This window comes from Archocentrus centrarchus, chromosome 5, assembly GCF_007364275.1.
Source record: "Archocentrus centrarchus isolate MPI-CPG fArcCen1 chromosome 5, fArcCen1, whole genome shotgun sequence".
NCBI classification, from domain to species: domain Eukaryota; kingdom Metazoa; phylum Chordata; class Actinopteri; order Cichliformes; family Cichlidae; genus Archocentrus; species Archocentrus centrarchus.
Window position 1 is genome coordinate 5087166 of NC_044350.1, and position 27187 is coordinate 5114352.

The 27187-nt window shown below is 44.7% G+C and overlaps 3 protein-coding genes across 4 annotated transcripts in view; 1 reads left to right on the plus strand and 2 right to left on the minus strand.

The window, feature by feature from the left end:
• The window catches only part of LOC115780268 (solute carrier family 41 member 1-like), a 29103-nt gene extending 21093 nt beyond the window's left edge, over window positions 1-8010 (minus strand). The window contains exon 1 of the mRNA XM_030729366.1: window positions 7846-8010. Coding sequence (XP_030585226.1) covers window positions 7846-7974 — 129 coding nt within the window. The 5' untranslated portion in view covers window positions 7975-8010. The remainder of the gene's footprint in view (window positions 1-7845) is intronic.
• A 1305-nt stretch (window positions 8011-9315) lies between these two features.
• Window positions 9316-10508, plus strand: ppp1r3db (protein phosphatase 1, regulatory subunit 3Db). Its single transcript, XM_030730281.1, has 2 exons — window positions 9316-9343; window positions 9509-10508. Exon 2 carries the CDS (start codon window positions 9529-9531, stop codon window positions 10426-10428), a length of 900 nt encoding a protein of 299 aa, XP_030586141.1. The 5' UTR covers window positions 9316-9343; window positions 9509-9528; the 3' UTR covers window positions 10429-10508.
• Window positions 10509-16740: 6232 nt separating this feature from the next.
• phactr3b (phosphatase and actin regulator 3b) overlaps window positions 16741-27187 on the minus strand; it is a 66825-nt gene continuing 56378 nt past the window's right edge. The window contains exons 9-13 of one of the 2 annotated variants that reach the window (XM_030729753.1): window positions 19886-19941; window positions 18592-18653; window positions 18327-18467; window positions 17732-17808; window positions 16741-17344 (exon numbers count right to left, since the gene is read on the minus strand). In XM_030729753.1, coding sequence (XP_030585613.1) covers window positions 17329-17344; window positions 17732-17808; window positions 18327-18467; window positions 18592-18653; window positions 19886-19941 — 352 coding nt within the window. In that variant the 3' untranslated portion in view covers window positions 16741-17328. The remainder of the gene's footprint in view (window positions 17345-17731; window positions 17809-18326; window positions 18468-18591; window positions 18654-19885; window positions 19942-27187) is intronic. The other variant, XM_030729754.1, reaches the window with a different exon arrangement.

Below are 27187 nucleotides of genomic sequence, written 5' to 3' on the forward strand. Positions count from 1 at the left end.
CGGCAGCTCTCAGCTTTCAGATGCACAGATTCATTCTAGGCTCAGCAACTGAGACAAGAAAATCCCCCGCCTGCCCCTTTCCTTCTGTTACAACCTGTCTGTCAGGTCATGGCAGAAAGCTACATGCACCGCACAGCAGGCAGAGGGCGCCCATTACTCCATGAGTGGAGTAGTGGAGTAGGGCGGAGAAGGGTGGGGGGTCATGCCACCCTAGATGAGAAGCCGCCCGGGGCGGCTGCCCATGTCGCCCATATCAGGAACCGCCGCTGGCTTTCACATTGCATTTTCACCAGCAAAGGCTTTTTTCTAGTTGTTTTTGCTTTTTATGCTAATTAGTAGTAACAGACCGTAAAAATACCACAACTTCTATGATCAAAACTGAAGCACAAACATACCATCATACAGATTAGTGGTCATACTTCATATTTTTATATTATACATCTTTATGCCTGATTAGCCTGCATTTTAACACACACTCATTTTATACCTACTACCAAACTCACAGGTCACGGAACAACAAGAGAAAAGACATTTCAGAATCTGGATCATATAAATTTTTACCAAGTATGCTACACATACAAGGAATTTGGTTCCAGGTATTGGTGGTTCAATATAGAAAATTCACGGCAGATTTGTTGCAGAGTTTATCTAATTGCTCCTTTCTGCAGGCTTGTTTCATTTTGCAGGGGACTTGTGTTGTCTCAAAGGAGGAAGTGTCTTGCAGACTAAAGTGAAGGAACAACTGCTTTGCTTTTGTGCTGCAAATGACACAAATCACATAAGAGCCTGCAGCCTTTCTGGCTGGATATTGTTTAATATTTATAGGTAAACTGTAAATCTTTGGGTGTATAGGTGGGCATACATTGTATTCAAGTTGTCATGTCCTGGGCCGTTGGCCCAGCGTTTTGTGTTAGTTTATTTCCTGAGTGTGTCCTCCCAGTAGGTTGATGTCTTGTGTTTCCTAGTGTTGTGATATGTCTGCGTCTCTGTCCTGAGTCTGTGCCTGTTGTTTAGTCAGTATGTTCCTTGGTTTGTCACTTCCTGTTTATTTTGACAGTCTGGTTTTCCTGTGCTTTGTGTTCAGCTTTGCTTCCCCGGTGTAATTAGTTTCATTTGCCTCACCTGTTGTTCCCTGCTGTTTCCTCTTGCCCTGATTACCCAGTGTGTATTTAAGCCCTCAGTTTCCATGTGTTCCTTGTCGCGTCGTTGATGTTGTGTGCCCGTGTGTTCCTGTGCTCCCTGTGGTTCCCCTTCGTCTCCCTTCTGAACGGTTTTTGTATTGTTTTTTCCCGTTGAAATAAATCCCTTTTAAGTTACGCTGACTTCTGGAGTCCTTTGTGTCAGCCATTCCTCGCCTGTTTCCTCCCCGGCCATGACAGAACGACGCGACCATACTAAAGACCCTGCAGGCTCCGGCCGCTACAACGGCACTCGCCTGGCGCTGGGGGGACCAGCTTTTTTGAACGGTTCCCGGCGACGCCGCTCACCGCCCCCGCCTGAACCGCAGGTCTGCCGCGTGGGCGGACTGTTTTTGGCGCCGGCCGCTCCCTCACCTGCCTCTCCGTTCGCTCGCCCCTCTTCCCTCTCACAGACGGAGCAGCAAGGGAGGGGGAGGGATTCCCGGCAGCTGCGGGAGGAGTTTTTTCCGGCGCCGCGTGGTATAACGCCGCGGCTATCCCAGCCGTCTGCACAGCCGAGTCTACAGCCCGCTTCCGTGGGGTGGAAGTTTAGCTCTCAGCAGCAGAAAGAGCAACTTCAGCCCGTCATGTACTCTGCTGCTTCCTCCCTCTCAGAGGAGAGCAGGAAAATTCTGATTCGAAGAGTGGACCGATTATGCTTGGACTTGTTATCTGACCCGTGTAAGGAGGAACAGGAAGTCATCACCACCAGGCTTCAAGACCTGATTGCCAGTTTCCCTTGGCTGTTGGACTCCTTGCACGGGTTAGTGAAAGACTTTGTAATCACCACCCTTCACCTACAACCAGCACCACAGACCACTGCTGCAGCCTCTCAGCCACTCCTGTCAGTTCCCTTAGCTTCTTCCCAGTGTTCCCAGTCAGCTGTAGCTCCAGCTCCCCCTCAGTCGCAGTGTTCCCAGTCAGCTGTAGCTCCAGCTCCCCCTCAGTGGCAGTGTTCCCAGTCAGCTGTAGCTCCAGCTCCCCCTCAGTGGCAGTGTTCCCAGTCAGCTGTAGCTCCAGCTCCCCCTCAGTGGCAGTGTTCCCAGTCAGCTGTAGCTCCAGCTCCCCCTCAGTGGCAGTGTTCCCAGTCAGCTGTAGCTCCAGCTCCCCCTCAGTGGCAGTGTTCCCAGTCAGCTGTAGCTCCAGCTCCCCCTCAGTGGCAGTGTTCCCAGTCAGCTGTAGCTCCAGCTCCCCCTCAGTCGCAGTCCCAGACCCCTCAGTTAGCTCCAGCTCCCTCTGCTCACCCTGCTCCAGCTCCCTTAGCTCCAGCTTCCCCTGCACCCGTACCTGTTCCGCGGGTGGGGGCAGCCACGGACGGGCTGACCTCTGCACCCGTACCTGTTCCGCGGGTGGGGGCAGCCACGGACGGGCTGACCTCTGCACCCGTACCTGTTCCGCGGGTGGGGGCAGCCACGGACGGGCTGACCTCTGCACCCGTACCTGTTCCGCGGGTGGGGGCAGCCAGGTCCAAGCCTTCGCATCAGTTTTTTGCGTTAGCTGCAGCAGCAGGGTCTCAGTCAGCCTCAGTCGCTCTCCCTCGCCTTCAGTCAGCTCTAGCTCCAGTCGCTCTCCCTCGCCTTCAGTCAGCTCTAGCTCCAGTCGCTCTCCCTCGCCTTCAGTCAGCTCTAGCTCCAGTCGCTCTCCCTCGCCTTCAGTCAGCTCTAGCTCCAGTCGCTCTCCCTCGCCTTCAGTCAGCTCTAGCTCCAGTCGCTCTCCCTCGCCTTCAGTCAGCTCTAGCTCCAGTCGCTCTCCCTCGCCTTCAGTCAGCTCTAGCTCCAGTCGCTCTTCCTCGGTCCCCAGTGTCAGCTGTTTCAGTGCCCTCTCAGTCAGCTCCCTCTCAGGCCCCAGTGTCAGCTAGCTCTCGGTCTGTTTCCACGCAGCCAGATCTCCCTAGCTCTCGGTCTGTTTCCACGCAGCCAGATCTCCCTCGCTCTCGGTCTGTTTCCACGCAGCCAGATCTCCCTAGCTCTCGGGCTGTTTCCACGCAGCCAGATCTCCCTAGCTCTCGGTCTGTTTCCACGCAGCCAGATCTCCCTAGCTCTCGGTCTGTTTCCACGCAGCCAGATCTCCCTAGCTCTCGGTCTGTTTCCACGCAGCCAGATCTCCCTAGCTCTCGGTCTGTTTCCACGCAGCCAGATCTCCCTAGCTCTCGGTCTGCTTCCACGCAGCCAGATCTCCCTAGCTCCCGGCCTGCTTCCACGCAGCCAGATCTCCCTAGCTCCCGGCCTGCTTCCACGCAGCCAGATCTCCCTAGCTCCCGGCCTGCTTCCACGCAGCCAGATCTCCCTAGCTCCCGGCCTGCTTCCACGCAGCCAGATCTCCCTAGCTCCCGGCCTGCTTCCACGCAGCCAGAACTCCCTAGCTCCCGGCCTGCTTCCACGCAGCCAGTCGTCTCCCGGCCTGCTTCCACGCAGCCAGTCGTCTCCCGGCCTGCTTCCACGCAGCCAGTCGTCTCCCGGCCTGCTTCCACGCAGCCAGTCGTCTCCCGGCCTGCTTCCACGCAGCCAGTCGTCTCCCGGCCTGCTTCCACGCAGCCAGTCGTCTCCCGGCCTGCTTCCACGCAGCCAGTCGTCTCCCGGCCTGCTTCCACGCAGCCAGTCGTCTCCCGGCCTGCTTCCACGCAGCCAGTCGTCTCCCGGCCTGCTTCCACGCAGTCCCCTGCACCTCGGCTATTCCCCGAGCAGCCCCTGCTGCTCAATAAAGCAGCAGTGTGCCCTGTTCCGCGGTCCCAGCCTACGCATCCGGTGCCTCACTATGTAGGCCCCGTTCAGCCCATGGGCTCAGCTCAGTCCGAGCCGATGGGGGTCTCCGCTCAGTCCGAGCCAGGGGGTCCCGCTCAGTCCGAGCGCTCCGCGCCAGAGGGTCCCGCTCAGTCCGAGCCGATGGGGGTCTCCGCTCAGTCCGAGCCAGGGGGTCCCGCTCAGTCCGAGCGCTCCGCGCCAGGGGGTCCCGCTCAGTCCGAGCGCTCCGCGCCAGGGGGTCCCGCTCAGTCCGAGCCGATGGGGGTCTCCGCTCAGTCCGAGCGCTCCGCGCCAGAGGGTCCCGCTCAGTCCGAGCCGATGGGGGTCTCCGCTCAGTCCGAGCGCTCCGCGCCAGAGGGTCCCGCTCAGTCCGAGCCGATGGGGGTCTCCGCTCAGTCCGAGCGCTCCGCGCCAGAGGGTCCCGCTCAGTCCGAGCGCTCCGCGCACGAGGGTCCCGCTCAGTCCGAGCCGATGGGGGTCTCCGCTCAGTCCGAGCGCTCCGAGCCAGGGGGTCCCGCTCAGTCCGAGCCGGTGGGGGTCTCTGCTCAGTCCGAGCGCTCCACGTCACCCGAGGGTTCCCCACCAGAGCCCGGGGTCGCCCTTCTCCGCCGCCGCATGCCCCGCGGTCGGCCTCCAGTGTCTGCTCCCCGTCACCGCCGCCGCATGCCCCGCGGTCGGCCTCCAGTGACCCCTCCTCGTCGCCGCCGCCGCTGGGAGCGCGGTCGGCCTCCAGTGACTCCTCCTCGTCGTCGCCGCCGCCGCTGGGAGCGCGGTCGGCCTCCAGTGACTCCTCCTCGTCGTCGCCGCCGCCGCTGGGAGCGCGGTCGGCCTCCAGTGACTCCTCCTCGTCGTCGCCGCCGCCGCTGGGAGCGCGGTCGGCCTCCAGTGACTCCTCCTCGTCGTCGCCGCCGCCGCTGGGAGCGCGGTCGGCCTCCAGTGACTCCTCCTCGTCGTCGCCGCCGCCGCTGGGAGCGCGGTCGGCCTCCAGTGACTCCTCCTCGTCGTCGCCGCCGCCGCTGGGAGCGCGGTCGGCCTCCAGTGACTCCTCCTCGTCGTCGCCGCCGCCGCTGGGAGCGCGGTCGGCCTCCAGTGACTCCCCCTCGTCGTCACCGCTGGGAGCGCGGTCGGCCTCCAGTGATTCCTTCTCGTCCTCGCCGCCGCCGCCGCTGGGAGCGCGGTCGGCCTCCCTCGTTGGGACTTTGCTTTGTGGCCCCTTGGCCTCTGCGGCCTCCTGAACTGTGTGTTTTTTTTGTTTTGGATTTCCCACTGACTCCCCTGAACTGTGGACTGTTTTTTCCCCTGCTGTTTTTGTTTTGTCATAGCTCCTGGACTGTTCCTTGTTTCGACCCCCTATTTTGGACATTGGAGCTCTCCGGCCTTGTGCCGTCGCTTTTTGTTTCATCCGGTTGTTTTTTTTGTTTTCTCATCCCCGTGTTTTTGCTCTGGTTTTTGGACTGTATTCAGCTTGTGCCATTGCTTTTCTTTGTTCGGTTCCTTGTGCTTATTGTTTTTTGCCCTTGTGCTCTACCCTTGCTCCAGTGCTTCCTTGTGTTTTTGGGTTTGTTCCTGACTTTGTTTGCTCCCTGTCTGTTTTTGTTTCGGGCCCTCCTTCCTGGTCCCCCGCCTCCCGCCCTGGTCTGGTTTTGTTTCTTGTTTTGGCCGTCGGGAGCCGGCCTTTGAGGGGGGGGTACTGTCATGTCCTGGGCCGTTGGCCCAGCGTTTTGTGTTAGTTTATTTCCTGAGTGTGTCCTCCCAGTAGGTTGATGTCTTGTGTTTCCTAGTGTTGTGATATGTCTGCGTCTCTGTCCTGAGTCTGTGCCTGTTGTTTAGTCAGTATGTTCCTTGGTTTGTCACTTCCTGTTTATTTTGACAGTCTGGTTTTCCTGTGCTTTGTGTTCAGCTTTGCTTCCCCGGTGTAATTAGTTTCATTTGCCTCACCTGTTGTTCCCTGCTGTTTCCTCTTGCCCTGATTACCCAGTGTGTATTTAAGCCCTCAGTTTCCATGTGTTCCTTGTCGCGTCGTTGATGTTGTGTGCCCGTGTGTTCCTGTGCTCCCTGTGGTTCCCCTTCGTCTCCCTTCTGAACGGTTTTTGTATTGTTTTTTCCCGTTGAAATAAATCCCTTTTAAGTTACGCTGACTTCTGGAGTCCTTTGTGTCAGCCATTCCTCGCCTGTTTCCTCCCCGGCCATGACACAAGTCAAATATCCTTTTTGTGTTCAGTTGCCATTTATACTTTTATTTCCTCACTTTTTGGTTATGGTGCTTGTTTAAGTTTGGTCACAAAAACTACAAAAACAAACTTGTAACTATAGGTATAAGTCTCATCTAAATCACTAGAAAGCTTGGCCTTTTGGTGGTTTTAATGTTTAATGTAGAAAAACCTACTCAGCTCTAATATCTGTGACAGTTAAACTAGATTAAGACTGGGAAATAGCAAAAGCAAAAGACATTACAGAGCGTTGAGATACCCACCGTTTTTATACTGAACACAGGTCTCTCTGGCCCAGTTATCCCCTAGTTAACCTTAATAACACTCTTATTGTGCATTATCTTTACATTGTCAGTGATTAGATTCATGCACACAAGAATTATTGGGACTGTGACACATTTAATTTAGGCAGGCTCATGACTTCAGGTGCATGTCTTCCTGTGTGACTTCTATAGATGTTCCGTCTTATTTCAAATAACACAAAGTGACATGGGGATAGCAAAAGAAAAACAAATTTGCATGTAGCCAACTTGTAAATAAACCGCAGCTGGTCAAAATTGAAAGGAGCACTGAGTGTCATGATATGGGGTGTTGCCATTATCCTTTTCTAGCTAGGGCCTTTCCACAGGCAGGTTCCCCCCAGCAGGGTGGAGTTTTGGTCCCGCTCTTCAGCTGCTCACACCTGTTTTCCATCCAGTTACAGTTTATAAGGACCAGTGGTGCCACCCACTCTCCACCAGATCTTCTTCTTACCTCAGTGGTAATATGGTGGACAACTCTAAAGTAATGTGTGCATGACATCAGATGAGAAACCTCAATACTGTCTGATGTTTTTTCTATAAGACACACAAAACATAAATAGATTTTCCTAACATTTGTTATGTGTAATTTTTTATGAGTTATTACTAGGTGTGGATCACTCATTTATGCTCTGCCACACTCTGTTTTGATCAGCTGGTTGTTGTATTTGTGGCATTTCATCACAGATTTTATTTAACATTGATAATAATTTAATAATAAGTTTTAGGATTCCACACACATATGATTTAAGAGGATTTTAAGAGGTTGTTTAACAGTTTTTATTCATGTAATGCCTAAATTTTCAGCTGCATATTCCCCCAATGTTTCTGCTAAATTTTTTATTTGTATTATAGCTTTGTTTCATAGTTGTCCCATGGTTATTGAGTAATTGCACTTTATTTACAAAACGTATTTACTTGTTGCCACAGTACAAGATCATGGTGACCTCCAAACACCAGCTCACAGCTCAATCCCTTCACCTTAGATAAGCTTGGACTGCTCATAGTGTAGTTCAGATCACATACTGAGTTTCTGCAATGTTCACCAAATTAAACAGAAAGTTTTAAAACACAATTCTGAAGACATGTAATGATATTTAAGAACCTTGTCATGATCACATCCTTCCACAGAATGCTGGAAAATCCACAAGAGCAATAAGCCCAACTGTTTTTATTAATAATTCTTATGATGAACTCAAAAGCTTGCCAAAACTGACTCGTTTTGCTGTAGATCACATCTGCTAGCTCATAGGTGTACAGTGTCTGCAGTGAAGTGAAGAGCATTAACAACAATACTCTCTAAAGCCTTTTAGCATGAGGAAACTGGATACAGTGCAGTTTCCTCATGCTACAGATACTCTGTACATACTGTCATCACAAAGTTGTTTAATTCAGCAGCAGCCAGCATGTCACTGACCTGCACCCAGTCTAGCAGCATGCCAGCCGTCACCATGCCCAGCCCTGCCAGCAGGTATGAAGGCAGCACCTGAAGGCAGATCACCCTTGATGACTCTCTGCAGGAACTGTGAAGCTTGGACTCCTCCATCTTTTCAGGACAGGACAACTGGACAGCCTTCTGAGACTGATGTTTGTTCTGCAAAGCTGCAAAGGGTCTGTGCTCACACCATCCAAACTGCTGCCAACCAGAAGAGCCCTACACTGTTTGGCCTTCAATCGGTCAACGTGTCCTCCAGCATTCTGATGTGTCTCTGTGACAAATGCTGTTAGCTGTAGCATAGTGTGCAAATCACTATTGATACCACAGGGTTCAGTTGCTTATTTTTGGTGTAAATGCGGCAGCCTAACACTGCTCATGTAGTGTACTAACCAACCGGTAATATTTAACAGCCAACAACCAATCCCACTGACTGGCCATGCTCCTAAATATACAAAAAAAATAAAAAAATACGTCTGAAATACTCCGATGTCCAGCTGAAATTCTAGCAGGCTCCCCCCTCTTTTCCATCTCTGGTCCGCTCACTTGCTTTTTTTACACCCACGCTTTTCTTCATCTTGTGCAATTCCTGATTTCTGACTTCTCTTTGAGGGTGTGTTTCTTCCATCTGAGTGTCAGCAGAACCATCTGGCTAATAAACAGGAACATGTAGGCTCTCTCTCTTTATATATATATATATATATATATATATATATATATATATATATATATATATATATATATATATATAAAATTCTTCATCAGTACATTTCTAAGGTTCTAAGGTGATATTTGTTAGTTTATAACAACAATAATATTAATAATCATTTATAAATATACTTGGTGACATGGCATGGAAAGGAGGTAAAACAAGCAGCAGCTTGATGTTCCTTCACATATGCAATGATATATAATACTGTATATAAAGGAACAAACATCTTGAGTCACCCCTCGGCAACTATACAGAAATAAGAACGGTATCTTCAGAGAGCAGAGACAGTCCTTCCCTGTGTGCTATAAATATTCAGTCTACACCTCCCATCCCCAGTTAGGGTCTCATGTTATATGTCAAGTGGTGAGATCAAAGAGTGTGAGCCACAGATTGGAGGTTATCCTCCAGATCCAGTTGTCCAGATCAGTCCCTGATGAATTCATAGGCAAGTTGTGTTGTTTTCTTTGTGAGGTTATCTGCTCTTGCTGGCTTGATCTATCTATCTATCTATCTATCTATCTATCTATCTATCTATCTATCTATCTAGTTTCGTTTGTGTTTGTTTTGTTTTTGTTTGTGTTTTTTGGGGGGGACGGGGGGTCACTAAAGATGTTGAATCTGCCTTCTTGTGGAATCTCGCTGGCATTTGCTGGCAGAGGTGGTCTCCTCTTGTCTGTCACGTGGTTGCAGCTGGGTTCATAGCAAGTTCCACATAGTGAACCAGGTCAAATGCAAGAGACCAACTCAACAACAAACACCGCTGTAAAGGTTAGATCCTGCTTGAACCAGTTTAGCATGGAGAAATTTTAGATTTGAAACATTTGACAGATTATCTCATCAAAGTGAAGTTTTGTCTAGAATTGGTGATTGCTAGCAGTGAACAGTGAGTGAATTAAATGTTTAAGTTACGCACTGATTGCTTTGTTTCTCAAGGTGTTTTTATTGTGACCAAAATGGATGAGGCTTCAGACAAAACTGACAAGACTGGGATGCAGCTTCGGTTCATGGGTGGCTCCAACAATGTATCTTCAACCAGAACTGTCCGTCTGCGGGACATTTATGATCCCAAGCCTCAAGCTCCCAAAACCCCTGTCCAGATTCGCCCTCCAGGTCCAAGAACTCCCCCTGTGAAGGAGCCCAATTCAAGGCGCAGCTTTTCCAGTGATCCTCCAACCAAGACCATCATAAGGAGAAGAGCTCAGTCTCTTCCTTCATCTGCAGAGCACAAGAAGCAGCTTAGGAGTGTGCAGGTACGCTTTGTGGACTCACTGGGTCTTCAGTTAGAGCAAGTTAAGGTTTTCAACATTCAAGAGCATCCCAGTGTACCCCAACATGTTATGTTCAGGCTGCTGATGAGCTCTGAACTGACTTTTGGGAAATCACTGGAGCTGTCGCTGCCTTACTTCAAACCCTGTTTTCCCGAAAATATGGGCGCTCAACCGGACTTCCTGAAACGGCTGCACGCACAGAGTGTCTGCCTCAAGCAGATCCTGTGTTCAGAGCAGGGGATAACAGGCACCATACAAGTACTTAATTTAGCCTATGAGAAAGAGGTCACAGTACACTACTCTTTCACTAACTGGAGAACACACACAAATATAGCAGCATCCTGGTTATCGAGTGTATGCCATGAGGGGTGTGACTCTCCAGAATCAGACATCTTCAGGTTTCGTTTGCCCGTCCCACCGTTCATTCTGCAGCCGGGAGCTATCTTGGAATTTGCAGTCTGCTACCACGTAAGAGAATCTGAGCACTGGGACAACAACAATGGCAAAAATTACAAACTGTCATGCCACAGCTACAAGGTGACCGTGCCAAGGGAGTGTGAGGATAGCATGCTGCACTTCACCTGAGCCACCACATGGAGGTGCCGCAATGCCTGCAAACAGATGGACAGCAGATGACACTCAAAATGCTGTGCAGCAAAACTTTGCCTACATTATTACATGGTGATATAACTAAATACAGTTACTCAAGTGCTTAGGACAATTTTAAGGAATTTGCACTCTACTAAAGCATTTCCACTTCATGACACTATACACCTTTACTCCATGTACAGAAGCTAAATTGGAAGTTTTTCCTCTGCTTTCTTATTTGGATGTGAATTTAAATATGTGTGATCGTTTATAAAGGTTAAAGTGTTGTTAGAAATGTCTCAGCCAAGAATGAAATGGTTCGTAAATGTGGGATAAATGTAAATGTTTATGATTAATTGGGTCACGTTATAATGGGCTGCTGTGAAATCTGAAATGAAGGTGTTTTGGTATTTTTAGTGTTAAAAAAATGTATTAAGAAAATGACAATCCAGCTGGTCTTAGCAGTGATCACGTTTTTCAGTGAACCTCAAACATGCAGTCACCTCACATTTCTTAAAGCAAACTGGTTTTTATTTTTGCACTTCCTCAAAGCTGTGAATGGACAGAATCAGAAAAGTCAGATGGCTGAAATGTCCATTTTTTATTTTATTTTATTTTTTTTAGCTTAAATCAGTATTTAGAAAAAGAATCCTTCATTTCCTGAATTAAAACTCTACAAGATTGCAGCTGATTTTTGTGTCCTAGATAAAATTTTGAGCTATTAAAGATACTTACTGTAAATTCCTGTATTTAAAGCTCATGTCCAAAACGTGAATGGTGTTGAAGAGATACTGAACTGCAGTGAAGTTGATCAGGGCCATGCTGTACTTCAGAGTACAGGTTGTCCCACAAGATAGTGCAGTGAGTCAATGTAACCTTTATTTAAACAGGCAAGTATTTAAAAGCAGATTCATATTTTCCATGTTGGCCTAGGAAGAAGTAAAATCTCTTAAGGAAATTAGACCATCTCAACACACCCGCTAGTAAAATGCTGCCCCATGATGGTTGTTGAGTTCTGCAGAGGGTAATTCCAAAACACAACTTTAAACACATACGGCGAAACATGATGAACACGAACAGCATTGTGCCACTGATTTTATTTTTGTGAATGTGTGCATGAGGCTGCTTGGTTTTGTGGTATGACCACTACAATGTCACATTAAAGCCTTCTGTGAACTTGGCATAAAAAACAAACAAACAGCAGAACCCTCACCTCAGGTTTATCATGCAGGCTTTACTAAGCGTCCAGCCTGGGGTGAGACAACCCTGATGACATCACCTCGTAACAAACCAACAGAGCGTGGTGAGTAAAATCTGTCCAGCGAGCATTCCTTTAAACGATGCCACTGCAGCTGAAGTCAGGAAAAAGATTTTCATGCTCCCTCTGGGCTTTTATTTAGATTAAACCGCCACCGCCTCTGCACAGGCTTACAAAATATTTAGCTCACTTTGCATTTGAACAAGTCTGGTGATCCATTTTCATGACTGAGTTGCTGCATCTTAGCACAGAGACTGGACAAGGTGATAAAAATCCATTTTCTATGCTGATTTCACATAATTGGAGCAGACGTAATAAGCTACTGGCTCCATAAGCGGCTTGTGCGCTTTCTGCTCAACCGTATTCCTCTGGACCTTGTTTTGTTGAAGGGAGGGAGAAATTGTTGGCTTGACCCTCAGATCCCAGACAGTGCTGACCTTTGCCCAAGAAGTTTCCGTAAATATGAGAGCCCAGATTCCAGAGCACTTTCTGGCAGGCGGTGGCAACTGGCTCACAGGAGGACATTTTTCACAGCTGTGTGGCATCCTTTACACATGACAGCAGCTATGGTATGTGACCACCCAAAGCCCCGCACAGCATATCAGGCTGTGCTTTAAATACACCTATCATATTTTTTAATTTCGTTATAGTAATCTAATTAATCAGTTTTCTAGATTGTGCACTCTGATTAATATTGCAGTTCTATCTCAACAAGTGGGAAAAAAAGAAACCAATGAAACGACTGAAAGTTCGATTGTGTGTTAAAAACCTCCGCCAGTTATTTCTTTGACAAAGAGGACATCCCACTCTCCTGTTTTTAGAACCAGGCTAGTTTCTGCTTAAAACAGGTTCAACTAATCTCACAAACGTGCCTAATTTTTCACTTATTTTAAGATAAAAATGCAATATGATCTGCATATACGGGACCTGTTATGGCGATCTTTATTTTCTGTCATGTATATATATATATATATATACTTTTAAGTTTGTGGATGTTCTAATTAAACAAAGCTAAGTGTGATATAATGAGTCAGTATATGTATAAGTAATCCCTGTGAGCCAAAAGTCCAGGCTTTGAACTTCTCAAGGAAAAAAGTAGGCATTTCAATTTTAAGCTTAAAAACACAACTGTAGATTTTTGGGATGATGTGAATTCCTTATTTTCCTCTATGTGCACGTATATGATTGACATGTATGATAGAGCAAATATACCATCCACTCTTGAACCACTCACCGGGGAGTGCAGATATTTTTGTGGGGCACTAGATGGCCTCATTGCTCAAATTGCTGATTCAAACGTCATTATACAGGATGTACAATGAGAAATACAGTTACAAAGTTTCACATTTTTGTTTGGGTTAGCTGAAGGAAAATTTCAGATCATATAATCAAACTAAAAGCAGCCGTGGAAAAAAAGCTCTGTTACATAAATTAAATTTTCTATTTCAAATATTTAAAAATAGCAAAAAAACATAAAACATAAAAAAAAAAAAACATACTTAAACAATCAAAGGAGCTGTATTATTATATATATTATTACACTTTACTAATGGATCTTTGCTAACTAAATGCATAACCATAACACTGCAGGTTATACACTTTTTCTTGGGAGCTCAAGGTGTAACAGTGTATCATATTTCATATGTTTGTTATGCCCCTCTGTAACCTCTACTATTCTTGCAATGCCAGTGAAAATATCTGTGGGTTCTGCTTTTATTGCTGATGGTTTACACCTGATGAGATGTGGGTAAAGGCATACCGGAGGTCCCTTCTTTTCATGCTCTTTTGGCTGTCATTATAGGTAAGATCATTAAGCAATTCTGGTGTCAGTCTCCACTTTACAGTGCTGTGAAAATCTTGCTCTCATCTCGACGATCTCAAAGACCTTTGGGAAAATATTCTGTGGATTGTTGAGACAAAAGCTGAACTTTTTGGATGGTTTGAGTCCTTTTACATGTAGCATAAAACTAACGCAGCACTTTATAAAAACAACATCGTACCAACTAGCAAATATAGTGGTGGTGGTGTGATGGTCTGGGGCTGCTTTGTTGCTTCAGGACCTGGATGACTTGCAGTAACCTGGAACCATGAAGGTCTTAACAAGGATGATGATTTGCATGCAAACTTAAAGCAATCTAGTGGAGAAGTGCAAAAAGCACCTCAAAGCTGTGATTTAATGTACTTGGTTAAAATCCACCACTGCTTGTTCCCGAACCTCCTATTGTTTGAGATTAACACAACTTGAAGGAGGATAAGAACAGCATACTTTCTCTGAGCTTTCTGCACCACATTTACCTTGAGGATCTCTTTTTCTTCATTAGTTGTAGCACAAAATCTGATCATATAGCCAGATTCCAAAAAGAAATGTGTTTTATGTTCAGATCTCTCAGTGGGCACCGATAACCTGGCAACATTCACTTCTCGTCTCTTGCATTCAGACTCTGAAGGTTTCATAGTGCCTGTGTGATTACAGCTCAGCTTACATCAAAACAGCAAAGCTGATCTATCCCCCCCCACCCCTTTTCTTCCAAACCTTTAACGGCTGCACCTGAAACACAAACAAACATCCCCTCTCGGGGCCTGCCCTGGCTTCAACACTCTCTCTTTCTCTCTCTGTTGTGCTCTCACGGTTCTCATTTGTAGAGATGTTCCTCACTAACAGTCTTAGCTGTCACACCAGTGTAATGGTGCTGTTGTTGGGACACACTTCAGCGCAGCCTTCCAGCGCTCTGCCTTTATTTTTGGGCTGTCATCTTGTGCTTGTTGCCGGTAGTTATATAAGAAGGCACCATATTAGGAGCCTGCATGATGCTCGGTGCTGACGTTTGCTTTGGGGACTGGCTTTGACTGAAATGTAAAAACTGATGGATTATTAAGCATTCAAGCGATTACTGTAACAACAAAACCTCACAACGCCAGGAAGAACAGTGTTTTTGAGATAAAGGAATTGTGTAACCTGTGTAAAACCTGTTTATTTTTAGTGTCCATCATGTGACTGATTTCCTCACATGAAGACTTATTTGTAGAAGAAACTGCGTGGTTAAAAATAGCAGCTTCGGGGGAAATGATAAGATCTAGCATATGAAAAAATTTGCCTGGTTTTGGAGCAGACAGTCATCACGCTTTCCCTTGGCTACAAGCTGCAGAACATATGCTCACGGTGTGTGTTTGCCACTGCCTTCAGGCAACTGAGGGACACCCGGAAGTCAGGATATCCCCTCACGCCTGTGAGAGCATCCCTTGCTCCTCCCACTCACCTCCACAGGTTCTGGACTGGACTGCACCACCACCAGCGCTTCATTACTACACACAGCGAGAGGTCCTGGAGTACAGTGCAGCTTAAAGTGGACCTGCCATCTGCTCCTCGCAGCATAAAGCCTGTGACTCATAACATGTATGTTTATGTCAGAGAGGCGAGTGGCACTGCTCACAGTGTGTATGTGAAAGATGGACGTAGCCATGCCGATGTTGCCTACTGCTCCTATTTTGAAGCCTCAGTGGGAAAAAAAAAAAAGAGACAAAAACATTGTTGCCTTAGTGACAGTTAATTATTAATAGAATTAATAAAGGATTCATTGAATGTTAGAGTTTCACTCACCAAAACTGCAGAAGAAACTCTTTGGATGGCTTGTAGTGCACAGCTGGCCACATTATTTGTCAGATAATGCCATTAAAATTTACACAGCATGTTTGCATATACCCAGTCCTTCAACAGCTAAGTGCTTACGATCTAACATTCACACTCAGACAGCTGCACCGGAGAGCAATTTGGGGTTCAGTACCTTGCCCAAGGATGCTTTCCCATGCAGACTGGAGGAACCAGGAATCGAACCACCAACCTTCTGATTAGTAGATGACCTGCTCTACCTCCTGAGCCACAGCCAGCTGTACATTTTGTTGGGTAGACATTTTTTTTCTTGCAATTCTAGTTCCATTTTTAGATTTTTTTTTTTTTTAAGTTCTGAGTGTTGTGAAACCCATTCTGTAAATATTAGACTTCAACACCCCCCCTTTACAGTATGTGCTATTTTGATTAAAGTCCTAAAAGGAGCAGCAGGAGTTCCCTGATAATCATCTTCAACTACCTCAACCAGCTGCTTCTTTTATACACATGCAGCGTTTTGCAGTGGTTTAACTAAGTCTTTAACGTCTCGTTATCCTTTGGCTGCCATCGAGGGAGTGTCCTTGAACCCTTAACTGACCGATCAGCAGGCATTGCAGAATGCTGACGTTTTATGGGTAAAATTGGCTGCCAACAGGAAATAAGTGCTCTATTTAAACTTGGACACATTTATACTGTATTTAGAAAAAAACAAAAATATAAGTGGGCTTTTTTTAAATTTAGAAGGTGTAAATAATCATTTAGCTCTGTTCACTTCTATTAAGGCTCAATGAAAGGATCAGTAGGAACTGAATAGCTCTGGCTTCATTTTCAGGCTCTGATGGTGCCACTTGACTGAAATGTTAAATTTAAACCAGCACTGGTAATGTATTTATTTTTTTACATTTTAATATCAGGTTAGAGGCTTCTAATCTCCAAAAGAGGCTTTTCACCGACCTCCCTTGCATCTGCCTCACCTCTCATTTTAATGTGTTTGTCTTATAATAATCAGGTATTTGACACGACGGCTTGTTCTTCTCGTTTCTCCGCAAGCGTGACGCAGCAACATAAACAGTTATTAGATCAGCAGCTCGCTCCAAATTGGACCAATGCAGTCAGGTGAGCTTGTTTTCACGAGCGACTTTAACCCACGTCCCATAAGAGAACGTCATTTGTCAGAGAATGACGGAGCATGAGAATAAGAATCAGGTCAGCGCCTGCATTTTGCAAACTAATTCCTGCTTCATTTGATGCAACGAGGTGAACTTCACTACAATTTTATTATCTGCTCACCAAAGCACAACAATGAGATAACCTAAGGGATTACAACCCATTTATGCCAGCTATCATCAACCCGAATTTTTTTTTTACCTTTTGTGAGAAAAACTTCAAATCACATTTTTAAATATCACACACATCTCTTGTGCTTTGATATTAAAATGTGATTTGAAACACACTGTACACACAAGACCAGGAGAGCTTTTTTTGTTGGTTTTTTTTACAAATTGAAAAGCTGTATTGTGCAGACAATAAATAGTGCTTACAAAGGGAATTTCATCTTGTACACAGACAAGGTTTCTGTTTAAGAACATTTACACTGTCGATATGAAATTCATCATCAACTGAATCAGTGAGAGTCAGACAGAGCTCGGGGATGTGACTACTGATACTGGAGTGGGATTGGTCAACTCGGTGACATGCACGTTATCCCCCCCGCGGTGTCAAAAAGGATGTCTTTTAAAAGAGTCCGTTTACAAAAAGAAGTCTCTGCTTGTCTATGGCGAATCCAAAACCTCGGTTCTTCCTGCTCCGCTGACAAGGTGAAGCGAGGGTTAAGGAGATGTTCCTCTGAGCAGAAGTGAAGCTTGCTGCATGCGTCCCCCTTCTGCCAGCAGATCCATTTCTAGAGACATAGCCTCCAAAGGTTCGACGGACCCAAATATCAGGACACCCAGTGGCTGCAGGCCAATGGAAGACTTTGTGCAAGGTCTTCACTGACAGAACCAGATTTAAGCAACTCTTCACAGAAGAAACCTTGCTAAGGCCGGTGGAACCTGCAAGGCCGAAAAGAGGGGAAAGAGTGAGCATAGTTTCATCAATCAAAAGTCCTATTATTAGCCAAATGGACAGAGCACTTCAAAAATCGGGTCTTGTGTATGCACAACCCCGGCTAATTCTTTTTTTTTTTTTTTTTAAGCTACAGACAGTCCTGACAGAAGCAAAACGTAAGCTAAATATGTGCAGACATTCATTATAGCAGAGAGGTGGTGCAACTTTTTCATCTCAAGGGCCCTGGATGCAGCTAAATTTAAGCTCTGCAGGGTGTGCACTTATTGATGTTGAATAATGCACCTCCCATTTCTTTGCACAATGTCACACTAACAATAAAGCTGGCAGAAATGGAAAGAAAGCAAACGCTAAAAGCACACGCTCACACTGACCTTGTCAGATGCTTGCTCGAAGAATGAACTTCCATCTCGTTGCTTTTGAACTCGTTCAGCTCCTTCCGTATCGCCGCCTGCAAAACAAAAGCAACATCGAGCGTAAGCCCAGGCGCGCCCTCCCTCGAACACAGAGGCAGTCGCTCAGGTGGTGGAGCTCAAATTTAAGGGAAACATCTGTTGTTTGGGCGCAGATTATGTAGACTTAAATGGATTTTATGAAGAATAAAAGTGAAAGCAACCCAGAGAGAATGCAGATTAAAGTTTGATTCACTGGCAAACCACTAGCAATAATGGGGACTAGAACATTGTTCAGTGTTACCCAACAGTATGAGATGGATTAACCACTTATTGGGTGAAGAAGGAATAATTCCAATAGGAACAGTTGAGCGGCAATGGTACTGACTGAACATCATCCAACAATCAAATACTTAAATCATTTTCCACTTTTTGTGTTATTTTTTAAGACTTATAAATGCCCTCCAAAAGGGGACAACACAACATAAAAACCAGAAAAATGCTATAAGTCTAAAGTTTAAAAAGCCCGCGGTGCTGCTCTGTCCTTAAAAAACACCAGTAAAGGGTTTTCAGCTACCTTGTCAGCAGCTGACAGTCTGGTCCAGGGCTTGTCAGCTCGCCTGTCGTAGTCCTGAGCTTTGGCCACTTCCACATAATCGCTAAAACGAATTAGGATCTTTCTGTCCCGCAACTCATCTACTGTCGGCCGCTGGTTCAGCTGGGAAAAAAAAAAAAAAAAAAAAAAAGAGAGATGGGTTATCAATGCAATCAATATAATTGGTGATAGAAGCCAAATATGGGGGGAAAAAAAACAAAAAAAAAAAAAAACGGTTAATTCTTACCTTTCTGTTCAGCCGCTGTTTGATTTCCCTCCTCTCCTCCTGCTCAGTCTGGTCATTTCTCTCTGTTGACACATGAAAGGACAAACATGAGAACTGAAAAACAAGGCAAAATGATGGAACCTCAGAATCTGACTGATTAACAGAGCCAGTGTGTCTGATCCTCCTCACAATCAATGCTCCCTAGTGAGCCAGTGTGCAGCAGCACTGAGGACAGGTAGGAATGTGAGTCAGAGAGCGAGACTGTAGCAGATTAGGGCGCTAATAGGATTCGCCTTTATTAGATACAGCAGAAAGAATGATCCCTCGATGTCACTTCATTTATTTTTAATCTCTCGTTTCATTTGAAAATTGGTGGACTAGTTTGGCAGCTTAAAGCGAGGCTGGCACCTGAGTGCGTTTCTTTCTTTTTAATGCAACAGGAAAACATGATTTCAAATATTAAAATTTTCTGAATGTGCGGTGGTAGATGGTGCCTGTCCTCATGGCACAGGGGCAGTGTTTAGCTTGCACACATGTTCCTGTGTGTGTGTGTGTGTGTGTGTGTGGGCAGCTGTTGAGGGCGCACAGGTGGCCCAGAGACACACAGATATAGAAAATGTAGGTCTCCTCACACTCTTTCATAAGTATTGTGTTCTTTCAGGACAGTGGGACTAATTTCACAGCTTGCAGTGCTACAATCCAACACCTTCTTTCTACACTTTGAACTACAGTCATATAAGTTCTGATTACCGATACTGCAAGCTCCCTTACAAATACCACGGAACATGTCACGGATGTTTGGAGAGTTATGAAAAAAAGAGACTATGTGCATGATAACTATAGCGTCTTAAAAAAAAGGTAGAGCTGCCATTAATACATAAACTTATAAAGGTGTAGGAAAAGACAATGTCTGCACATCAGCCAAAAAACCAAAGATGACAACTTCTCAATTACTGATTAAGTTTTGTGATTATCCAATTATTAATGAATATTCTGATAAGTATATAATTGTTATATTTTTTATTACAAATATAATCTCCTCTTTGTCCACATGTAGTATTAGAGTCCAAAGTCAATTATTAAAGGAGTGTTAAACACGTATACAAAGAATTAAATTTTAAAAAATACGATAAATAAAATGTGGACCATTATGTCAATATCAACTCCAAGAGCACCTGAGTGTAATATTACCGTTTTCCCCAAAATTAAAGGCGATTGTGAAGACTTACATTAGAATGAAAAACTTTGTTTTTTAGAGGCAGAGACACTTCAGGGCGTGGGTATGTAAAACTCCGTGGATGCTCGGTTTACTTACGCTTCAAAATGTTCCGGCTCTCCAGCTCCTCCACCGCCGGCCTCTGGCTCAGTCTCCTGCGGAAAAACACCAGAATTACGTTCTGGACCATCTTTTTCTCCCACGCTGCTTCCCGCAGCACGAAGTCTTTGCAGTCTTTTCGCTGCTACTAGCGCTTCGCGTGCTTGTGCCGGTGCGCAGAGCGCCAAGATCCGCTCATCCAAAAGGCGTTCCGCCTCGAGTCCAACGCGCTGCTCGTTTTGGTCTTTGAAAATTTACAGCTCCACATCGGGAACAAAAAGTCAGAGCTCGCGTTTAGTTGCACAACTCGGAGCCAGCTCCGTGGAAAGAAAATAGTGGGAGCTTCTCCCTGACAAAGCTGCTCCGTTTGGATATTCCAGCAGCGCTGAGACTAAGTTTAGAGAGTGAGGAGCGCTGGGAGTCCCTGCGGAGGTTTGGGGGATGAGGACCGGCCACGATGCGCGCTTAGTGGACTGAGAGTGGTGCAGCACCGCCTGCTTGCTTTTTATCACACTACTAATGTGAAGGGGTGGGACTGAGGAGGAGATTCCCTGTGCACCCACACTCACTCACACACAACACACACACGAACGGCTGCGGCAGCGCGAGCTGCTAAGTACAAATGCAGAGAAACACGTTTACAGGAAGCACGGGCATTCCCAGGAATTTAAAATGCGGTGGTAGAGGAGGACCAAGTCATCAGGGGGAAATCAGAAGAAATACATAACAGACAAAATTAAAATCAACCAAACTGCTTAAAAATTGGTTGAAAGTATAGCAAGTTACAATGATAATGACTATTTATTTATTTTGTGGCCAGATTTCCTGTTTCTAGAAACATGCATTAGTAACAATATTTCAACTGTTTTTAAATTGGTTGGTTCCTCTGAAAATAGAGCTAAAAAAAAATGCAGGACTGGCTTATTCTCATTAAGTGTTTTGTGCAAAAATGTCAGAAAACTGTGAAAACACCCTATTTGAAGGCTTTAAATTGTGCTTTCTGTCCACTTCTTAAGACATTTTTCAAGACGAAGCAAACACAGCTCATAGCTGAGAACCTCTAACCAATAAATTCTTGGCATTTTTGCTTGATAAATTCCTTAAATGAGTAACTGCTTTAATGACAACTGGCCAGATCAATCCAGCAATAACAATCGAGTCATGTGGACAAACAAGAAGACTAATGCTCAACCCTGCATGCAGCTGTAATCATGTTAATTACTTGCAACTTTTAGGCAGTTTGGCAACCCCTGATTTCTACTGCATTCCACATCATCTGATATTTGATTCCTCAGGTGACTTTCTGTCCTGCAGCTCCACCACACTGCCTATACACATACAGATGAAAATGTGACTTTTTTCTGATTCTGTTTACGTTTTTTTTCTGAAAAGAGGCTTAAGCTGTATTAAAAAAAATCCTTGTTGGCTTCTACTGCTCTTTGCATTTGTAGGACAGAATTAACAGACTGCCCAGCTGCCCAAAGGAAAAAGTAAAGTAGCTTTACTGCCCGCTACTAATGTGATGCAAAGTGTTGCTGAACACTGTGCAGAGAAAAAGCCCCTTCCCTCAGTGAACATAAGGTTAAACACTGCCATGGAGGCCCACCTGCTAAAAAAAAAAAAAGAACTCGTATTAAAATCCACTTTCATAATCCAGCAGAGAAAGAAGAAATCACAGAGTGAGCAGATGAGATCAGGTGCTGTTCTGACCAGCTCAGGTACTTCAAGTGCTGACTTAAAAACAAGACATTCCATTTACTGGGAACACTGTGTCTTTCTGGAAGCAGGATAACCCACAGAATTCGCATTACTGAAGCAGACAGACAGCCTGGGTTCACAGCGGGGCTGACCAGGCATATTGTCAAAAATATTCCCTATATATATATATATATATATATATATATATATTTATTTTTATTTTATTTATTTATTTATTTATTTTCACATCACACTGATCCAGTTAAATTGTCATTCATGACAGACATTAAATACTATTTTTGCAGCAATGACATAAATCCCAAAAAGCTATCAGGTGAAAACTTAGAATATCTTCGCATGTTGTGCAGTGTGTCCTCAAAGAAACCTGAGGAAAATGGACAAGTGAAGGACAAAAGAAGACATGTCTGGTCTAAAAAAAAAAAACTCTACAGCAGATAAACAGTATCTGAAAGTCATGCCCTTAAGAAATAGTGGAAAAAAGAAAAACAGCAAAGACCTGACACAGGACCTGAGAGATGCATCTGGACCTTAAGTTGATCCATCTACTGTTCGTCAAAGACTAATCAGAAATGGTCTCAGTGCAAGGGTGGCTGCCAAGAAACCATTATTAATGAAGGGAAACAGGGAGAAAAGACTGAAATATGTCAAATTACACAAGAACTGGACTAAAAATCAGTGACAACATGATGGTCTGATGGAGTGATGAATCAAAATGTGAAATTTTTGGTTCAAATCATTGTCAGTATGTACAGAGGAGATCAGGAGAGAGGTACAACAGTGAATGTCTACAAACATCTGTAAAACACAGTAGAGGCTCTGTCATGGTTTAGGGCTGTATTTAAGCCAGTGGTGTTGGGGATCTTGTTAAAACTAATGGAATTATGAACGCAGAAAAGTACCATCAGACTTGAATCCATCATGCAATGCCATCTGGAAAGTGTTTGATTAGCAACAGCTTCATTTTTCTGCACGACAATGATCCCAAACACAGTGGCAATGCAGTAAAAGCACCTGGACAGAAAAGCACACAGTGAAACATCAGTCACAGATTGGCCTCCCCAAAGCCCGGACCTCAATATTATTGAAACAGTGTGGAATCATCTTGCAGAGACCAGAACAAAAAGCAGCCAACATCCAAAGAAGAGCTCTGAATGTCCGTCAAGAAGCCCAAAGAAATATTCCTGAAGAATACATTAAGAAATTAAAAGAAAGCTGCTTAAGGGAGTTCATGCTGTTTTAAAGGTGGTCATACCAAAAATAAACTATCAAACTCATTTGAATTATACAAACTCTGTTTTTGCCTCAAACACTGCATTTACATTTATACTGGCATGTTTCTATAAATCGTTACACCTATTTTCTGTTTTTCTAGCAAAATATAAAGAAATGAGGGGTGGCTTGAGACTTTTGCACAGCACTGTTGCTCAGTTTTAAAGAACAGGGGCACCTGTTATTCTAGTCTGTTAACAGATACATTATTTTTGCCTAAACTATAACCTCATTTCCTCTAATCAAATTAGTTGAGGGTACAGAGACAAATAATGGAAACCTTTCATAAGTTGAAGCATTTGTTCCGGAGGCCTAAAATAAGCCTGTCCCTGTGATGGCTTCAGCTGTGACTGGGACCACTGAGGGCTACAGGATCCAGCACCACAGACATGACAACACTGGAATCCTGTAAGGAGTCAATGTGCTAAATGGAGCAGAGCTGTACTGGGATGTGTAGTCTGCAGCAGAAAACCTTTCAGGTCAACAGCATTTGCCTCAGCTCATGGAGCGAATCAAATGAGCTGCAGCAGGCAAAGGGGTATCAGATGTGTTTCACGTTAGAAAATTTAGGTGCGGTGGATTAAAATCAAAAACAAAATTCATATAGCATAAAAGCACAAGTGAGTCAGCCTGTTTTATATTTTGCCAAACAATTCTAATGGGTCTTTGCTCACAGCCTCCTGCAGCGATGTGCGCTTCACAAGTGCTCGCCCACTCTGTTTGGGCAGAGGTAAAAGTTCCTTGTTTGTTGAAGAACTCACCAGCATGTCAAAGCAATGAGCTGCCTGTAAGAGCAGGGGCTGATGGGAATGTCAGCCCATAAAAAGTGGAGGAGAATGGGATGAGTCAGGCGCCACGGGCCAGGCGACGGCCTGCTACTGCCCACTGAGGTGTGTCCTAATCCCTCGCTCGTTCCCTTCAGTGAGAGAGCCCGAGGACAGCAGTGCAGCGGTTGGATGTGGAGTCTGAGTGAGCCCAGGATGGCCCTGGGGATCCGGGGGGGGTTGGGGGTTGTTGCTAAAGGAACCTTCTTTGTACCAGAAGCTCACTATTTATGTAACGTGGTTGTGGAGCAGCACTTGGTTGCGTTTTAAGTGTTGACCTGGATATCTCTCTCTGTTGCTAACTCCATCAAATATGAAAGACTTTGAGGTCAGTCCTGGTTTGATCAACAGTATATTCCTGTACTGATATCACTTAAAACTGAAACTCTGAACCTCTTAATTTTGAGATAAAGAAAAGCTGCAGTAAATAACTCAAACATCTACCAGCAACCTTGTAAAACTACTTTTCTCCTCAAAGCCCTGCTGTGTTATTGGGGATCCATGAATGGGAGGCATTCAAAGACTCAGACACGAGAGTAAGAATCGATTCTTTATCTAACCAGTTGTTTGTCTCCAAGGCTTTGCCCTTTTCTCCAGGTCCACAGATCAAGTGGAGGATGATTTCTGGCTTTTGAGCATCCTGCTGGGAACACAGTGTGCAAGAAGCCATTTTATAATAGCTTAGTCTCACTACAGGTTACTGTACATTGGCCTTCAACTGTCACACTGAAGAAAACACTAGAGCTTTTCATAATGAAGCCAAGAGAACATACAGTATTCATTAAGAGAGTATAAAATCAGCCAAACCCATCCGGACTAAATTCATTTCACTGTTCCAGAACAACCTTCTGGGTGTGTAAAACAAAAACTTAGCCTTGTGGTACACATGGGATAAACTGAGCTTTGTAGCAAAGCTTTCATGTTGATACCAAAACTGATGGTGAGAAGTACAGGTACCTGTCCTGTAGGTTTCCTGGAAGATGACTAATCATCCTGCACTAAGGTGTGCTGTATCCTGGTTTTACAGCAAGCACAAATAAATTTATGCTAGCAGACAGCTTTCACTTGCTGAAATTGTTGTAATCGGTTTGCAATAAGTAACTCAAATGGTAGGAAGCTGACATGAAAATAACTGATAATGGATGTAAAGTAAACTACTTTATATGTAGACAGAGTTTAAGAATCTAAAGCCATGTTAACCAAACCGCTCTGAGGGGTTAGATTTTAGGCACACCTGTGCAGTAATGTCAGCACGTGAAATGTTAGCATGTATAATGTTTACCATGTTAATTTAGCATTTTAGCATGCTAACCTTTGCTAATTAGTAAAAAACACAGGTGAGGCTGATCTGATTTGAATGTGATTTTGTAGATATTTGATCTTAAACCAAAGTCCAGCCAATCAAAGGCAAAGTAAAATGTGCGAGAATGTGAATGTGGTGAACGTGGCGCTAGATGAAAAGTTAAATAAACCAACCAAACCTAAGGAGACCATAAATATATGGACCAAATTTTCACTCAAAATGAAAAAATGTAAACATTTGTAAACAATATGAATACCTGTGCTAAATTTTGTGTCAATCAATTTCAAGTTTTGATAGAGATTAAATAATGTTCACATTACCATAAGCAAGCCATGAAATAACTGTAAAGATATTTCACTAAATTGCAACAATGTCCACCTGCTGGTGGCCCTAATGATAAACTCAGGGCATAACAAAGTCTATGAGATGCGACCATTACTCTGTATAAGACACGTGAGGCATTTAAACCGAGACCAAAGTGCTGGACAAACCAGCACACCACTTACATGGTTAAAATTCTTAATCTGATTTCAGTGTCTTGTCCTTTTTCAACATTGATTTCCTTTAACAATGGATATCCATTAGCCAACATAGTAGATGTAAAAATCTATTTCTGACTTTGTTTGCATACTGGCCATTCTTACAGTCAACTTGAGACCACAATCAATGGTAGATATGTACAATGGCCAGGCTGTGACAGCAGCTACACTCCATTCTGTGTGTCTGTCTGCATTTGTAGCAGTGGGTGATGGGCAGATAAAAATAGCCACATATGTCACGTCTCTTATCACCAGTGAGCTGACCCTAATTTGTCGTGAGATTGGAATGAAAAATCAACCAGTATTTATGGGTACAAAGGCTTTGAGACTTTTGGCATTTCAATGAGAGGGTTCTCACAGCTAGATCTCTAGGGAAAAAACGCCATTGTATAGTGTTAATTAATGCTTGTGGGGCAGGGATCGTCTATAATGGTGACAACATGTAATTTGAGGATTTCGCTTTATGCCATATATGTGCAGGCTGTGTCATCCGGTGCTTACGTCTCCCCGACTGTTTTACAATATCTGCCAACTCCAGCCCTGTAACTGGAGTGATGCCCGGCTGTGATGCTGCTCACTATAAAGACACAAATAGAAACCGGAGGGGCACATTCTGGGAAAAACGTCCCTCGTGTGAAACCACAAAAATAAGAACTACACACTGGCTTCATTTTTTTTTAACACCTCGGCTGACTACAAAAAAAAGTTAAAGCGATGGCTCAAGGAGGTTGGCTCAGCTGGTTTATGGCTGCAAAGTTGACCAGGGCTCTTTACTTTAAAATTTATGACTAAAAACCATACAGTGTATCAATCTTAGGTGTTCCTGCAAAATATTTGTGGCAATGGGGTCTGATTTTCTGGGGTTTGAAGAGAGGTCAAGCAGAGTGATGAAGGGAACAATGGCAGGGAGGGCTAATTACCAATCAACTTCTCCTATTTCTATGCAGTAGCAGGCTGGGAACTTGAGGCTCCCTGAGGCTCCGTCACCTGACTGCATGCTGGATGCTGGATTACTTTAAGAAAGAGAACATCTTCCCGCTACTTAAACCTCATAGTAGTAGTTAATTCAGCTCACAATCCATCACGATTCACAGAAGTTTGGTTATTCCCTTTAAAAACAATAAACCTGACCTTGAGCACAATTTGGGTGAAGACCCATTAGGTGATCATTGTGTGTAAGTTTGATTAATTTCTGACCAATACTGGAGAAAGAGTGGTGATTTTTGTGAATTGTGGAGGGATGGGCAGATTGATGAACGGATGCCTCGCCACGGCATGAGTTTTTTGGTCCTTCAGCCAGATGAGCTAAAAACTCTCCCTAGATTCCAATGTTTGTTACTGAGATGTCACTTTATAAACTTCTGTTAATTTCTAAAATGAGCTGTTGCTCATCAGCTACTTTAGCTGGTTGAGAGACACAATACATCTGGTTTCTATCCAAATCACAGTACTGAAGCAGCATTATTCAAAATTACTAATGACATTCTTACAAATTATTCTATAATTAATATGACATGGGGTGCCTCAAGGGTCGATCATTGGACCACTTCTGTTTTCATTATATATGTTACCCATGTCTTGTCTACTTAACAGCTTCAGAGGCATCTTCCACCATTGCTATGTTGATGTTATACAGCTGTATTATTCT